Source organism: Eucyclogobius newberryi, unplaced genomic scaffold (assembly GCF_026437365.1).
Source record: "Eucyclogobius newberryi isolate DKJ021-1_F unplaced genomic scaffold, fEucNew1.0.hap1 SCAF_1, whole genome shotgun sequence".
NCBI classification, from domain to species: Eukaryota; Metazoa; Chordata; class Actinopteri; order Gobiiformes; family Gobiidae; genus Eucyclogobius; species Eucyclogobius newberryi.
Genome location: NW_027315723.1, coordinates 29845080 through 29862686, shown reverse-complemented (window position 1 = coordinate 29862686; position 17607 = coordinate 29845080). Strand labels below are relative to the sequence as shown.

Sequence of the window (17607 nt, the reverse complement as noted above, 5' to 3'; positions counted from 1 at the left end):
AATCTCATGAGAACAAAACATTTTATTTAAATGCACAAATGTTTTTGGTCAGTTAAGTTGTATTTACATTCACAAGCCAAGTGACAAATCATTATCCTATATAAGCTAATATTTAGCTGCACTAAAGCAAAGCTCTATAAAATTTCATTATAATTTTTCATGATTCATTATTCCATCATTCATTTTAGCAAGCAGTTTTTGATGGAAAGCAAAATTCCTCAGATAAGCGTTATTTACTTGTTAAATGTTTGTAGGTACATTCATTAACCAGCTTGAAGCCATTTAGATTTCACACATAAAAATATAATTCAGTAAAATTTTGGCATGTCAAGCAAACAAGTGGCCAGCGGTAAAAGCTATGAGCTCTACAGACACTTAACCAATACAAAAGTTAATCTTCCTTCATATTTTCACAAAGGCTCAAATATTACGAAGCTTACAAACAATGCAAAAGTCACATTCATTTTACTCGAGTGCAATTATCTATTTTGAAATTGTCAAAAAAATATTATAATAATGCCCATTAGACCCTTAAACCCAAGAAGAAGTGCACTTTGGTAGAGGCAATAAAAGGACAGAAATAAGCTGCTCATTGCCTCACTAGATCACAGTTGCGGACAATACAACAATAATACCTGCTGTTTGGAAAGCTGCACTGTAGAGCCATTAGACACATAATTATGAATATTATAAACAGCTGAATGAATAACTGTGGTTAAGCCAGAAACTGACAAACGGGTGAAAATCCACAGCCGGAAGAGGATTTCTTCACAAGTGATTCAAACACACAATTATGACCACCAACCCATAACGACACCATAGGGTTTGTGATATTACAAAAAATGAATATCACAATTCGTACGCTGCTTCTTCTGAGAGCTTCATCTGTGACTGAGGCTGAGCAATAAGAGGGCCGTGTGGGGAAAGTAGATGCATAATCATGATAATAATTGGGCTTGTATCATGATTCAGTATAATAGCGCTATCAGCTGAGGCAACAGCCGAAACAAAATGTAATACATTATCACAAATTTTATCAGAGTCTCCTTGTTTTTGTCGGTCCAGACTCATACATCATGTAGTATTGTCACAAAACTAACATTTCGATACCAAGGAAAAGACTCAGTACAATACAATACAATACAAAAGTTTTGTGGTTTCATAGGAAAGAAATACTGTAATTACCTTGACATAAAGGTACTCTCTTCATCCTTTCTTATCTATTGTCTGGTATGTAGAAGAAACAACAAACCTATTCAAAATAAGAAGACAAGATTAATATTGTTAATATACTAATGCTCAATGCTCGTTTTGATATTTAAAAAAACAGGACAGAATTAGGCCTGTCACGTTAATTACAATAGTATCTTTTGTTGTTTTATGGACTAAACGCTTGTGTTTCATTCTGCTCTTTATTTGTAGCAGAGCAGGATTTTTACTATGGTTCACTTGGAATAAGGTCTGGGACGTTTGTTTCCTAGTGTCAGTGGCATTAAATGAATTAAATATTACTGTTTGTTGTAAATATATTTGGATGAACAATATATAACACATGGACAAAATAATAATACTTTCTTTTACATTCATCACATGGTCTTATTCTAGTTCTGATAAAAATCAAGACAATCAATTTGTCCAATTCTGCCCTACGGATGTGATCTTTTTCAGTATCGATACAACAAAAATCTTTTTTTTTTAATAGTAGTTTTTGTATTGATTCATCTTCTTTTAAAAAGTCATACACAGGAAACTAAGGACATAAATATCCACTTAAAAAACTCCATAAAAACATGATTTGTTCATACTTTTTTTTTACTCAATCCAAATATCTATCAATCTGTTCTAAAAATAAAAAAATTAAAAAATCAATACAACTTTAACTCTTTAAGTGCCAGTTTGAAAACTTTGATTTCACATAGACTGAAAAAAATTGCCAAAGAATTTAGGTAACTTTAATAAAACTGAACTGAACTATCCACATTTCTATTCATAAAATCAGTTTTTAACCCAATACTGGCATATGTTTCAAATGTTGGTTGTTTCCCTATTGATTATAATGGGAACCGCAAAAACTTGCCTTTTTTCTTTTTTAAATATCTTTGTATATTATATATATCTTTTGTAACACAATTGTTATTGATGATTGAATTAATTCTTGAAAAAACATGTGAAATTTGTGACTTTTTTCACATTGGATGGGTACTTTATATGTACTTTATTTGTTTTTTCAGTGATGAATACTAAAAATGACAAATTGAACTTCTTAGGGCCTAAATGTTGAAATGCTGAAAATGCACCACATTAGACTTATGTTTGCTTATGCTTATGTTTTCTGAAAGATTTTTTTAAAAAAACAACTGTACCCCATTTTCTCTGGCTTCAGTTTTCTGAAAGAAAAGTGGAAAAAGTATGAAAAAATATTAAATCTATGATGTTTTTACATTTGTTTATAAGTGGACATTTATGTCATTAGATCCAAAGTATGAACATGTTGTTCAAGTATTCCAATAGAATAGTCACATCATTTTGCTGTCATTAACTGAACCAAAATAGTGGGCCAAAAAATTGTGAATCCGGAGGTTTAAACTGCTGTTTTATAGATTCTCGAACCCAATTCAACCATCAAAATTTGTCTTTAGGTGAATATACTTTTTGTTGATTTTAAATAAAGTTGTCAGAATACAAAGTGGATGACAGTTGTTTTGAATTGGGGCTGTGAATTAGCCAAGTGGTCATCACAAATAACATTTTATCCACTAATTAGTCAACTTTTGCTTTTATGCAGTATCCTCAAACATAGTCAAAGCCCTTCTGAACCACACTCACTGTGTAACCACTTCATGCAATGTGTGTGCAATTGGACGGGGAGCCTCCAAACTGCAAGACACTCGGACAGGACACACCATCGCATGGTCCTCGGGGATCTGAGCTCACGCCGCCATAATGGGGGTCGTTGTTGTCCTGGGAGCAGGCCTGGTTGGTCCGGACGGGGCGATGGAGGCGGTGAGCGTCCAACATCTCCAGCAGCAGGTCATAAAGGGGCACTTTGTTCTTGCACTTCATGTTGTACAGATGCTCCATGCCTTTGTTGCTACAGAGAAGAAGATACTGCTGCATGAAGCAAGGACTAAGGCTGGGCGATATTGACAAAACATGAATGTCTTGTTTTTTTTTTTTTTGTTTTTTTAATATCCCGATAACGATATTATGTCAACAGAAATGTGTCTTTGAACATAATGTGCTGAAGTTCAATTATCAGACAAATGTGAAATGACAATAAAATGTATCACTAAAGTGCAGAAATATCACTTTTAAGCAGCATTTTTTTTACTATAAACGATATACAGGATATTCAAATTTTTCAACATTCACATTATTATTTAAATGTCCATATATTGCCCACCTCTAGCAAGACTAGTGAAGTTAATAAGTCTGTCTATGACTGATTTTAAATGTTTTGCCACTTAAAATAGTTGCACGTACCAATTCGACTTTGCAATATAGATCCCGGTTTGACTGCGTACTGTAGTTACTGGTATTATGACTAATCCTGGTCTGAAGGTCTGAGTTTTGAGTTTTTTCTGTAGAATAAAAGATAGCCGTCCTTATAGGTACATACACTGCATTATGTGTGTGTGTGTGTGTGTGTGTGTGTCTCACCTCATGTGTCGGATGTGGGACAGCAGGAGCAGGAGCTGGGCCTGTCGTCTGGACTGCTGTTGGGTGGTGTATCCTGATTGGCTGATGTGGTGGATGAGCGCATCAGTGATGGTGTCCAGGATGCTCTGGACTGCAGCACCGTCATGAAGAGGCTCCATTGTGCCAGTGCAGAAAGAGAAGGCGCCTGTTTAAGACAAGCCAAACTCAGAGGTACAAGTAGTACGACAATAAACTTTCTAGGCAATATACTGTTGCCAATCAGCTTGAAATTACACTGGATTTCATTATTTAAATACTTTTTGTTTGGACACAAAAATAAATAATTTGATGTTACACATAAGTGTGACCAAGCAGCACGAGGCTGGCCCCTGAGGTCCTCAGAGTCCGAGATGGGCTTTAAAATCTATTTTCTGAGCCACAGGGGGCAGTACAGAGACCTGAGAATGTGATGGTACTTCCTGGTTCTAGTCAGGACCCGAGCAGCAGCGTTCTGGATGTACTGCAGCTGTTTTACAGCTCGTTTGGAGAGGCCAGTGAGCAGGCCATCACAGTCTAATCTACTGGAGACAAACGCATGGATAAGTCTCTCCAAATCTGGTTTAGAAACTATACTTTTGATTTTTAGCAATGTTTTTAGATGGTAAAAAGCTGCTGATGTTATTGATTTGACGTGACTGTCTGAGTCCATTATAACCCCCAGATTTCTAACTTGATTTGTAGGTTTTAGAGCGAGACTCTGGAGGTGACCGCTAACACTTTCTCTTTGTTTCTGTGGGACAAAAACGATGATTTCAATCTTTTAGTCTTTCAGTCTGAGTTCAGCTGGAGAAAGTTGTTTTGCATCCACAAACTGATCTGTTGGATGCAGTGACAGAGTGAATCCACTGGTCCATATTCACCTGCCGACAGTGAAACACAGATCTGAGTGTCGTCTGCATAATTGTGATAGTGACAATTAATAATAATAATTGTGACACATTTTTGCTGCAAGCTGACCTAACGGCATCATGTAGAGGTTGAACAGAAGGGGACCCAGGACTGACCCTTGGGGCACTCCACAGGTCAGGGTCATGTGGTCTGAGACACAGCTACCAATTTCAATAAAGTATTTCCTGTCTTCCAGATAGGACCTTAACCAGTTTAGGGCAGTGCCAGTGATGCCCACCCAGTCCTCTAGTCTCTGTAAGAGGATCCCATGATCGACAGTGTCAAAAGCAGCACTCAGATCTAACAGAATTAAGACTGAGGCTTTGCCCGTGTCAGTGTTCAGGCGGATGTCATTTGTCACCTTGACAAGAGCAGTCTCAGTGCTGTGATGAGGTCTAAAACCTGACTGAAATACATCAAATGAGTTGTTTATTAAGAGGAAATCTGTGAGCTGTTGGTAAACAACCTTTTCAAGGACTTTGCCCCAAAATGGCAGATTAGAGATGGGCCGGTAATGACTCAGTACTGCGGCATCAAGACTGCTCTTCTTTAGGAGAGGCTTTATGACCGCAGTTTTCAAAGACATTGGGAATGTTCCAGATAGATGTTAATGTCGACATGCGTCATGTTCATACATGTTATGAGTGGTGTTAATAAACTGTTCAGAAGAGAGATTATATAAAGGATGGGGAAAAAACACTAAATGAAGAAATTCAAATGGGTAGTCTCTGGTCCCCGAATGAGTCCTCCGGGACAAACAGCGCCCTGTTGTCATGGGAATAGTTGAGGTTTTCCAGAACATTGTGTTCAATGAATGTGACTGAGCTCCACCTCTGTGGGTGTTGACTCAACCTGCTCACTATTTACTGACTTTAATTTGAGAACAAAACTGTGGAGATTAAAATGAGGAGTTTTTTTTATAGCAGCAGTGTGTCTGTCACATACTCACCGGAGTTGAGCAAGATAATAGCTTTGAGGCAGATAAACTCCTCTGGTCTGAGTTTGAGCATGCGGAAACGGGAGGCTGTGGCCAGCAGCATGTCAAAGATCTCTGCCATGCCCTCCACGCAGTCTCCTTCCTCTCTGATCAGTAAGAGCAGAAGGAATGATTATTGTACAGTATATTTGTTTTAAACAGCAGGACATGTCAGATCTCGGGAGCTAAACCGGGATGTGCCTGGTTAGTACTTGGATGGGAGACCGTTGGAATGTCAGGTGCCACGGGTGATGGTAGTGAACACTGCTGTTGTGTCCTTGCGCAAGACACTACACCCACCTCCAGTGTTCATGTATGAAAGAGAGTGTGTTTGTTGGAGTGAAATTGGACAACAGATTGAAACTAGCCCATGGCTACAATTTGGCGTGTTTAAAGCATGTGTATGATGTATGTTCATTAACCTACGCTGTCCCCATCAAATAAACTAAAATAAATGAATACAAATAATAAGGAGCATAAGGAAGCACAGCAGTCAAATATTTTTAAGGTAATGGAGTAATGTAAATTCTTTCTGACACTGTCTTTAACAGTGATAGCAGCTCTCCAGTGGCTGCAGAGAACAGTGAGATAGTTTTGAGCCAAACGAATTTGTCCGTGCTGACCCGCAGCGTTTAAGTCATCATGTCCAATTGGAAAGGACACTCACACAGGCCAGTTTTTTCAGATAATACTCTGTAATACACTTCTGAATCAAATGGTCCATCAGACACATCAGCCATTAATAGCTCTGTCTGTGGCCTGCCTCTCACCCCGTCTCTCTCTGAGGCAGTGGATACTACCTGTTTATGTGACCCTCAGAGAACAGCCTGTGCCTGCACCAGAAAACAGACCCCAGATTCGCTGCATCTTTATTTTCTGCACTTCACTGTGAGATCCACCCTATTTTTCCTTCTATCCATGCTTCTTTTCCCATTACTCTTTGCACACGGCTTTAATTAAATCTATGTGCCAGTTGCCTGCTCAGCAGCGTAATGGCAATGAGATATTTCAGGGTAGAGAGGCTCCTCACTGCAGGGAACATGTAATTAGTCTTTTACAGTGCGGCAGATGTGTTGAGATGGCACAATGGCGACTGAGGTGTGAAATGGAAAATCTACAATGCTGATGTATTACTCTGAACATTGGAGAGAGGTCTGTGTCAGATCAAAGCACCTGTCCAGGATGAGGTCCTGGGCGAAGATGAGTTTGCCGGGACAGTGGATGGACCTCCAGATCAGGCTGATCATCAGCACCTCCAGCCACGAGCTCTCCAGCAGCAGCACCTGGTCATGGAGCGAGAGCTGCAGGAAACCTGAGCACACAAGAAAAAACACATTAGAAAGACTGTGACACTGTCAGCTTTCAATTGTGAATGTGACATTACTATGAAAAACTGTGGTAGTGCTGCCCGGTGGTTGAGTGGTTAAGGCGGCAGCACATATGCCAAGCTCCATGTGCAGCCGACCACAGCGTTGTGAGTTTGAATCCAGACTCTGACAATATGCTGCATGTCCTCCCTTCTCTCATACCCATTTCACGCTGAACTTTGCTGTCTAATAAAGTCTTTGTGCCAAAAAATCCTTGGGTAAAAAAAGAAAAAACTAAAATATGTTATCGCTAGTGGCGATGATGGCTCTCGCCTTTTCGCGCGGCCACCTTCCCGCCCGTCAATGTTTTCTGCTGCGTTTTGCGGCAACGACGCTCAGTAATTCAACAGTTGATGATTGCGTAATTTGCGACTCATATAGTTGTTTGTCTTGACAAATTGCAAGATCGTGCTGAACGCAGACCTGGGCAGGGAGAAAGGGAGAGAGCCTCGGTGACCCGGCTGCAACCCCTCCTCCCTGTACCTCCGTCACCTAGCAACAGAGATGCCAATGCTAACGCTAATTAGCGTTAGCATTAGCATTAGCAATTTACTTTTGCAAATACTGAAAAAAAGTACAATATGTCCAAATGTCAAAAGCAACAGCAGCAATAAGACATTGAAAGCGATCGTAAAGAGGTATAACTTGTTGAAATCGGTGAAAGTGTAAACGCGTCAAAAATCCCGATAATAAGCAGACACTCAATAAATGTACAAAGTCATTCTTCTATCTCATTCATTTATGGTGATTTCAAATTCAAATGCATACATACATTTGATACACCACTTGTAACAAATCAAAAATCTATTATAAAATATGGCATATTGAGAACATAAATTACAATGCAACATAATTGCATTGTATACTGTCAATACCACGTATAGCATTCTGTAAAAAAAACATTTATGCAGTGTGGTGAAAATTGTTTCCAAAACATATACTTAAATAAAGGTTGGCGCTTGTTAAAGAGTATAATTTATTATGGACATGTTTGTTGGTGATGTTTAGGATCACTGCAACAATTATGTCTCCCCCGCAGTGATAAGCACCATCTATAAACGTGTGATAATTAGACAGGGTGGGCAGCCGCAGTCTGTTGACGCAGTAGATGTTGCATTGACATCCCACTCACCCAAATAAAAACGTTCCTGTTCCTGGCTTGAGAAACATGTGTGCCCACATAAGAGCAGGTCTTATCAGTCGCACTCAGCTGTCTAAATTCATATGTGATTACCTGCAATTTACTGTCATTGTCCCACTTGGGACCGTTGCAATTAAAACTGTGTATTTTTGGGCTTTTAGTGGCGCACAAGGTTGTAATGCCTCAAGATCTGATTCATTCATTTGAGACTTTGACTGTTATGTATATGTGTGTTTGGTGTGTATTTGTGTGCATTTGTGTGTTCTGATCCTCAGATGTGCAACACTTTGTCTCGATGGGGTGCCACAGATTGGCCGGTGCTCTCAAAGGTGATGACAGTAATTACATCACCGTAATGGCTTTGCATTTGTGTGTCACATCGCTCTGCTGCTGCCTAACGACTCAAATAGAAAACAATGAAAAGCTGCCACGCACGGATTTAAGACATTCTACTTTGTGAAGAAGAATCAATGTTATTGCCCACTTCTACTAGTTTTGAGATTATAAAATAATGCCACTGGAATATATAATTTAAACATTGGGATTCCCTTATGACAAAGAATGTTTGAATAAATACCACAAAACAGCTGATAGCATTTTACAATCAATTTGTAGAAAAAGATTCAGTTGTATTTATCTGGACACTGTTTCTTTGGAGTCATTCTCAATCTGCGGCTCTAGCCTGAGAACTCTGATATGTTATCCTACTCTGAGTAAGCCCTGCCCAGTGCCCACCGGGTTTAACCTCCAATAGCCTGTCCTGTTTATCTTTTTGAAATTAATCTTTGTTACACTAACAGCCCTGTAATGGGCCATAGAAATCCCTCATCACTGATGAGTGCCCGATCAGCATCAGATTGGCCAGGGCTTCTCCTGCCCCATGGCTTCAAAACACTATTGTATACGACCGGTAAATTGAACCTTAAACCTTCTTTTGTGTTTAAAGAGGGATTATCTTTTGCTACAAAAATGAATCAGAATCAGAATCCGGGGATACTCTGGGCATGGGGTGAGAAGCCGGAGGTTACTTCAGTTGCGTTTTGTACTGAGATTTTGCTCTTGACACCTCCCTGCTAAATCCATACTTTGCATATATGTAGCGCTCTCTGTCATCGGCCCTGTGCGCTGCCTCCTTCTGCTGCCTTAACTGCCAAAGTTTTGGTGTGAACCAGGGTTTGACGTTATTGAATGTAACTTTAGTGTGTGATGGAATAATGTTGTCCTCACAGAATCGAATGTTTGATGTCACAGTGTCTGTGTACTCATCCAAATCTGTGGCAGCTCTGAAAACCTCCAAGTCTGTAATGTCCAAACACGCACATAGCTCCTCCACTGCCTCATTGGTCCACTTCTTAGAAGTCCTCACTACAGGTTTGGAGAGCTTCAGCCTCTGTTTGTACGTGGTGATCAGGTAAACCATGGTGTGATCTATAGAACCCACAGCGGCACGGGCCACGGTGTGAAATGCGTTTCTGACTGTTGTGCAACAGTGATCCAGCGTGTTCTGCACTCTGGTCGGGACTCTAATAAACTGTCTTTCCTTTGGTAGTTCATGACTGCACGGCGCTCTGTAATCCTGAACTTGCATGTCTTCTGTGTTGATACAGCTGTTTTTTGCAGTGGCTGTTTAGTCTCACCTATGTACAGCTCTTTACAACTTTCCTCATGGCATTGAATTGAATATACTTCATCACTCTGTTTTAAGTAAGCATCTTGTTTCAGGGGAAACTTTAAAAAGTGCAAACAAATAGATAAACAAGACAGGCAATCATCAGGAGGTTCCACCCAATGGGCAGGGTTTACGTAGCCAAGAATAGGATAAATACCCAAGTTCTCAGACTAGAACAGATTGAGAATGATTCTTGGATAAGAGTCGAAACATCTTGTTTTGAAAATACGACAACAAAAAAACAGTGGCCAGATAGCTACAAATGTCTCTCTTTGTTTTTTTTCCAATAGAACACTCGTGGACGAATGGGGGATTACACGATATACAATGAATTTGTTAATATTGAATAGAAATGTATTTTGTAACCTGGTAGTTTCTTGGCCCAGGCGATCATGTGCACCAACTCTTTGTCAGCCATGCTGGTGAGCAGCGACATCATAGTGATCTCTGTGTACGGTCCACTCAACTTCTGACGAGAGCAAAGGATTGGGGGCTCAGCTCCCTGCAGCAACTGAAGCACCTACAAAGAAAAGTCAGTTAGTATACGGTTTCACCCATCAGGTACAACATAAGACCACACACATGCTTGTGTTGTCATGTGCTGCCAGTCACAACAAGTATTAGCCAATTTGAGCCTCTGGTCTGCTGGACCAGTATACACATGCCATGATTGCTTCCAATGTTGCCGGTTCCCCACTGTTTCTTAATTGGAGTCTACAAAGAACACCTTACAAACGATGTCTGGTCAAACTTGCTTGAATCCTTGGCCTTATTACACAGATCAAAACATGCGTGTCCAATGCTGCCTGACACTGAATATCCCACCCTCCAAGTTCCTGCGCTCTGAGAGTGGTCCTAATGTAATGACTGATCGCACTATAAGAGCACGGTGAGTGACAGTAATTCTGTACCTGGTCAGGAGACATTCCACTAGCAGCAAACTTTTCTCCTCCTCCCAAATTACTGCTGAAGTTCTTCTTGCTGTCCTGTGGAGTTGCTGTTTTTTGACGTGAGTCTTTTGAGCTTTTATCTCGATCAATCCTTTGCTTGTCACGTCGCAAAACCCGGCCGCGGTCTTTACGAATACCTGCATTATAGAACACATGAAGGATGCAGTGAAACATATCACTACAATACATCATATCAGATTAACTTTTGTAACAATCTCACATCACAATTTTTAGTTTTGATATTCCCCCATTTTTAACAAACTAACCCCTCATTTTATAAAGTTAATCATAACCTTTAGTATGGTTAATGGGTTAAAGTAAACTAGTTTTGTTTGTGGAATTCAAGAGGCATGAACACAAATACTGTACGTGGGTGTGGGGTTATGAGAAGCAGTACTCCTTAAGAGGAAACTACTCCAAGGTCAAGTGTGTTTAAAGGTTTGTGTCTGTATACATGCACTTTGGCCACGCTCCACAACAGAGAGCAAATTACTACACCATTAAATGCAACAAAATAGGCAAAAAAGATTCAGAATAGACACTGATTCTGGATTTGACTCACCTCCTTTCATCATTCCAACTTCGTAACACTTCCTAAGACGACAGGCTTGGCAGCTCTTCCTCCGATTTCTGTCAATGGTGCACTGATTGGTTGCTGGGCACATATAGTCATTGTGACCTAAAATGGAAGAAATCCTATTACTTTTCTGTCCCTTCATTCCTGTGTTCAGTTTTGGATTGAGGTTATTTAGTAGCCAGGAACACGCAATTCCAGTTTTAAATGGATCTGAGATGAAGAGAATTAAAAAGTGGCATCTTGGCATCATCATTGCCATGGAGACTATTGGTCTGTTTGTGACCGCTCTTTCATGAGGAGACATTTGGATCAACGTCGTCAAATTTGTTGTCACAAAAATGACTAAGCCAACTTCAGCAGCTGTGTTCAATCTTTTTGTGCGGAAGCTGCAGACTGTGTAGACTAAAGAATAATGTATTAAAGGATGATGTATTGAACAAACAAATGATAAAAAATAGAAATACAGTTTTAATACACAACGCAGTTTCTTCCTTTGTGAAGTGCGTTAAAAATGCTTAATGCACAGATCTGAGTTGTTTAATGTGCTTATACAACAGCCACAAACTGAAATAGTATATATAATAATAATAGTTATTTCTGTGTTTTACATTAAGGTAGTCCCCTCACAACAGTTGAGCATTTGTTTACCCATTGCTATGGTGATGGCCGCAGCGTAGTGATATAGAATGTGATTGAACTTTAACGCATGACATTTTTTAGACTTTAAATCAGCCTTATTTTGAGATATACTTTAAAGATCTATTAACCTAATAATATAATAATATAAAAAGTGTTTATTGCTGCTGTAAAAGGAGGAACACAGCACACCCACCCTGGATGCTCCTCTTGAAGAAGGCCTTGCAGCCCTCGCAGGACCACACCCCGTAGTGATACCCGGATGCGTAGTCGCTGCACACTGCACAGAAGCGGGTCTCTTTGGCCATTTCAAAGCCTCCATGTACACCCCCTGTCCGTGATCCAGATTCACCCACTCTGAAGGCTTCCTCTCCCCCATTGAGCTCCTCTCTCGACAGTTGCTGAGTGGACGACACACCGGACCTGAAAGACATGTGCACAGAGGTTCTCAGTGTTTCGCAGTTCAAATTCTGATGTAGCATATTTCAACTTTAATATTTTTATTAATATTCTTGGTTTGGACATGTTTGGGAACAGATTGTAATCATCACTGGGCAGTTTCGAGGGATAATAGTTGTCTCAGAGCCGGAGCATCCAAACTTTAATATCTGTTCCATGTGAGACCTATTGGTTTGTATGTGGTCGTATAAAACGTACAAACAACTCTTTAACTATTTACTATTTAAATCAGCTAAGTAATTCAAAAACAGTCTGTGTGTTCACTTGTGTTGTTATTACGTATTGTTCCCCTTTCAAGGTCCTTGACAAAGTCCTTAATCTCTGGAATTAGAAACCAGGGTGAAGCTTGATCCTTACCATAGAGATAATGCTAATGTTTTGTATAAACTTTACAAAACAATACTGTGTGTTACGTTCTGTTTGTGATGTGCCAGTGTGCCAATGCCAAAAAACTAAAAGATAAAGACATAATACGAGTCCCAGATTTGTACAATGCAAGAAAAATTAAATTTTAAATCGAGTTTAAAATTTAGTCTGGAGAAAATGTGCAAAATTTAAAAAAAATTAAAAGAGAGGAGAAAAAAATAATCTATCACTGAAAAAACTGGAGGTTTTGTTTGCACAACTCCTCTTTCTTATATAATCTGATGATAAAGTGTGTCAGAAACAGACCCAAAAACATTTAGACAATTATTTACACAACACAAATATATCAAACAGGTCAATGAGGCACGCCAACGCATATTTGACATGTACAAACCTCAGCACATAAACATTCACATCAACCGGGGTGACAGTGGAAGACAGTGAAATCTTTCGCCAGATAAACACTACTTTTAGACATTAAAGTCCTGTAACTCACCTGTAAATGGTAGAGGAGCTGTTCTCCAGATAGTGGTGGCCGGGTGGGTGCATGAAGGGGCTGAGTCGGGGGCTCGAGGGCACGAACATCAGAGGACTGTTGGGACCACTGCCCAGGGACTGCAGGCTCCCGTCAGAGGGTGGTCCGTGCGCGTCCAGGGCCGCCGAGAAATACCCCGCGCTGGAGTGGCTGTACAGGGTGGGCGCCGGGGTGGGTGCTGTGTAGTCATACGTCCCGTCCAGGAAGTCCACGGTGGCGACCCCTCCGGACCCCCTGCTCTCCTCGGGGTACATGCCGCTGCTGTGGGGGCGCGTGGATGGGGCGTGCGGTGGGGGGGACAGGCTCTCCAGTTCGGGTCTGGTGGTCCTGGCTCTGCGCGCTGATCTGTAAGGCTGCCTGCTCTCCTCAGCTCTCTGCCTGAGCAACATCACAGCGCAGCACCACTGATAAGCAACATGATTTAGACTGGCTCTCCCATTTTCAGGGAGAGGGGGAGTCAGTGGAGACCAGTCGCGCTCTCCCTCACTCTCTCTTCAGCCCTGTTGCTCCAAAGCCCTGTCTATAGTTCACCAAAAGAGTCCACTTTCCCTGGGCTGCTCTACCTCCCCCAGATTCAAACCATCTCAAAATAAACTGCCTTCACACCCTTTTCCTTTTTCCTCATAACACACCTCTTACAAGTATGTATACGTTTCCGTAGCGGCAAATATATAAGCCTCTAAACTACACTGTGTGCTTAGATCGGTTGTCCAGTAAAAAACAGGTCCAGTTACAGAGAATTAATTTAGCTGCTTCAGAGCACACAGCCCCATGACGTGTGACCAGTCTATTTGTGGCCACATTAGAGATACACCTGAGACTCAGCAATATAACGGAAACAAGCAACATTACAAAAACAGAAACAGAAAATCTAAAAAACAGGAGCTGATAGGGAAAATCACCCACCTGTTACACATGGATTGTCCGGCAAAAGCACCGCTGCCCTCTCTGCCTACTTCTCAGATGTTCTCCTCTCATCTGGCTGTGCACAGTGATCACAAAGGGAGCAGTGGCAAGGTTGAAAATAAAGATAAACAAATTAAAGACACAACCAGATCGATACTTGTGATGTGCCAGGTCACCATAACACAGCAAACAAGTGAAAAGAGGTCAACATTCACCATCCTGCATTTACACAATCCACCTGGTTCTGTGGGCATCTGTGGAAGTATGAGTTTGTTCAAGACATTTTAACAGGAAATAGACTGGACGGTGAGTAAACGACATGTCATACTTAAAATTGCATGTACTGCAATAAATAGGTTCTGCTTAAAAACCTTTCAGGGCACTTGACCTCCTCGGCTAACTCATTGTATTTATTTCTCGGTGCTATAATGTTGAGTACACGGCTTACTCGAAGTATCAAAAACACCAAAGGCTTCAAAAATGGCATTATTAAAAGAACACATTTTCAATCAACTGTACCACAAATGTCCCACATCGCAGATCACTTTTGGCAACGGGTTCATTTTCCCATCTCTTTGCTACATCTTCCTTGAGCAAATAGACCAATTTTGAGAGCATGTCAGGTCAAGTGGAAAACAACTAGGCCTGGTGTTTTTTTTGCCTTTGCATTTCCACAGGACACTAAGTGGAATGACAGGTAGTAGTTTGAAAATGAAGAGCTATATGAGAAATTTGACTTAATGAGGTGAACTAGGTGCAAGTTAGTTTTCTCAGTTTGTGCATGAGTATAATAGCAAAGTGGATAATAAGTGTTTATGTGGAACTTCATATGCAAAACAAAAGAAACCAAAATAATGATTCACCGTGCAATTTTATTTGATCAGACCCAAGCATTATATTGGATATTGGGTTTGTGGGAACTTGGATGATATAACAGAAAATACAGCTAGACATCAGCTTTTATCTATGAAGACAAAGCAAACATACTTTGTGGCCAGGAGAAAGTACAACTTTGTAAAACAAAGACGTATCTTGGTCTCTAATGCTGCATTTATTAAGTTAACATTAAATACAGAATTTAATCATCAAAATTGCTGATAGAATTGGTCTAATAATTGCCTTAAACCAGTCTCAACCCATTGCCTGTAAGAAGTATACACAATGTGAACACTTTTTAGAATTCCCCCAAGACAATAACTGATAGACATTTCAAGGTCTTCTGCCTTATAGATAATACTTGCTTATACACAATCAATTAGAGTTATTTTTCCCATATGCAAAAAGCCGCATTCTGTCCCTATTCTAAATGAGGCATGTGGAACTGTATGACACCGTACTTGCCACTGGTCATCCAGTTTGGCTCTTGAGAGCTGAGCCTCTCCCCTTGTCCTGGCTGCAGGCCCACTTGTACATTGGCTTTTAGAGTTCTCAGGCTGCAGAGAGCTGAGGGTTCAAATCCTCGGAGCGCAGTATCAAAGCTGACAGTGAAGTCCCAGTCTCTGTCCCCGGTTAGCTTCCTGTAGTTCAAATCACCTTTAAATAACACCAGATCTGCTCCTTTAAGTTTTGCATACAAGTCCGGAGCATCTACCGCCATGTCACAAAACTCCTGAGGCTGTGTCCAGAACGGATGGTCATGATAGGACCACACTCCTTCCTTCAGGTATTTCCTCCATTGAACGCCGCTTTTAGACATCCACTTGTGATTGGCTGCCATCGTCTGTCGGATGGTCCACTCAAAGTCTTTAGCAGTGACATCAGACACAAACCATGGGAAGGATTTCCCATGAAAATGGATCTCATCGGCCAAACTAGACGAGACCAGGAAATCAGCCAGCACCAAATCAGTAACCAATTCAAAACCAGCATTGTCTAGAACAATGTCAACTCTTCTTCCAGAAACTGGGGTGCTTTTGGAGGATGTCAAAGCCGCCCATACCATGTGAGAATCATCCACCAAGATCAAGGGTTTCAGGTTCGGGAGGGCTTCAATAGGACTGTCCTTTTGTGAGTTCTGCAGGCCTGCAGAGATGGAGAGGTCACACTTGTTCCCCCAGAGAGACACCTAAAAAATACATATTATTACAGAGGCATAATGAGAAAAGGGATGACAAGAACCATAAAATGTTTACAGACCTGTAGTAGCTTGATGAAATGATCAAATAATTGATTTTTGGAAAGTCCGTCTTGATCCTTCTTAAGCGTTTCCAGATACGTACACAAAGCGATCGCAGCTTGCTGAGACTCAAAGAAACTCTGAGTTTTCCCCTCATTAAAAACATCAAACTCGTTTATGGGAGGACTGTAAGGAAAAGGCAGTGCAATGTGAAGAAGTCCTATGAATATTGCCGACATAGTTAAATGTGTCTTACTTGAGCCAAATGGCCTCTTGTATTCTCCGATACATGTAACATTCAACATAAAGCCAGGGGGACTTGAACCAGCTCACAGCCTCCTTCCCTCCCTGAACAGTCTGATGTCTCTGTAAGAGCTGGTTCCATTCATCCACGTCTCTCAGGCCATCCGTAAGCTCCAGTACAGGCTTGTCAGTTTGGACCTCGTTCCTTAGTTTCGACAGGAGAGATATTGCCTTCTTTTCAGCCTCAATGCCGTCCTGTATTGAATCAAGACGAAATACAGACAGTCACATCTCCATCATGTGCTTTTTCTGGCTGTCACAAAAGTGTTGATTTAATGATAGAGCATATTACCTCACCGTATTCTTCAAAAAACTTGTTCTTGTTGCGGTGAATTGTGTCTATTACTTTGGTGATGATGGTGGGCATTCTGTCCTTTATGGTCAGATAAGCAAACGACCTGCAGAGGATGTTTGTATTATTATTATTCTTTAACACAGCAGCAGGTGCAGCAAAAAGCCCCCAAAGCACGAGTAGCTAATATCTCTTGAATTATAGACATATCATGTAAGCTTTAATATGTGTATTTCACAAACAGGTTAGCACTAAACGGTGTATTTTGAAGTAGAAATAAAGGTTAATGGTCTTTTTCTTACTCAAAACTTCACTCGGGTGATGTTAGCATGTGGCTAACACAGCTCTCATTCCGGTCCATTACATGTATTTGAGACGCGTTGATATAAAATTGCTCAACTCTTTTTGCCGTGGATCAGTTATTTGACATTTGAAACTGAGGCATTTATTCAAAGCATCTGTAAACATACCCGACCACTTTTGCTGACAGTGGAGCCCCTCCGTGATCAGATTTAGCCGACGCCATCTTTAACACAGTGAGAGCATTCAAAACAACTTTATTAACAGCGCAGGCTCACACCAAATGTGTTATCTTATTCTGGACTAAAACTATTTACAAGCGGCAGTCAATCTCAAATTAGAATTGTACGTCGTTTTAACGTGTTTTGCTGTGCGGTTAACGCTACGTCCTCCAGTGCGACAGTGCCAGCTAGTGGCTGCGCTCAGA

The 17607-nt window shown here is 40.8% G+C and overlaps 2 protein-coding genes across 2 annotated transcripts; both read right to left on the bottom strand.

Moving 5' to 3' along the window:
- Positions 1-4: 4 nt before the first annotated feature.
- esr1 (estrogen receptor 1) lies at positions 5-13723 on the bottom strand. The gene is made up of 9 exons (XM_072443011.1): positions 13225-13723; positions 12100-12326; positions 11253-11369; positions 10652-10827; positions 10107-10260; positions 6737-6875; positions 5537-5670; positions 3661-3844; positions 5-3091 (listed from the first exon to the last, which is right to left on the bottom strand). Exons 1-9 carry the CDS (start codon positions 13650-13652, stop codon positions 2839-2841), a joined length of 1812 nt encoding a protein of 603 aa, XP_072299112.1. The 5' UTR covers positions 13653-13723; the 3' UTR covers positions 5-2838.
- Positions 13724-15021: 1298 nt separating this feature from the next.
- On the bottom strand, positions 15022-17519 carry armt1 (acidic residue methyltransferase 1). The gene is made up of 5 exons (XM_072442985.1): positions 17351-17519; positions 16881-16986; positions 16542-16783; positions 16306-16471; positions 15022-16234 (listed from the first exon to the last, which is right to left on the bottom strand). Exons 1-5 carry the CDS (start codon positions 17404-17406, stop codon positions 15467-15469), a joined length of 1338 nt encoding a protein of 445 aa, XP_072299086.1. The 5' UTR covers positions 17407-17519; the 3' UTR covers positions 15022-15466.
- Between the last annotated feature and the right edge of the window lie 88 nt (positions 17520-17607).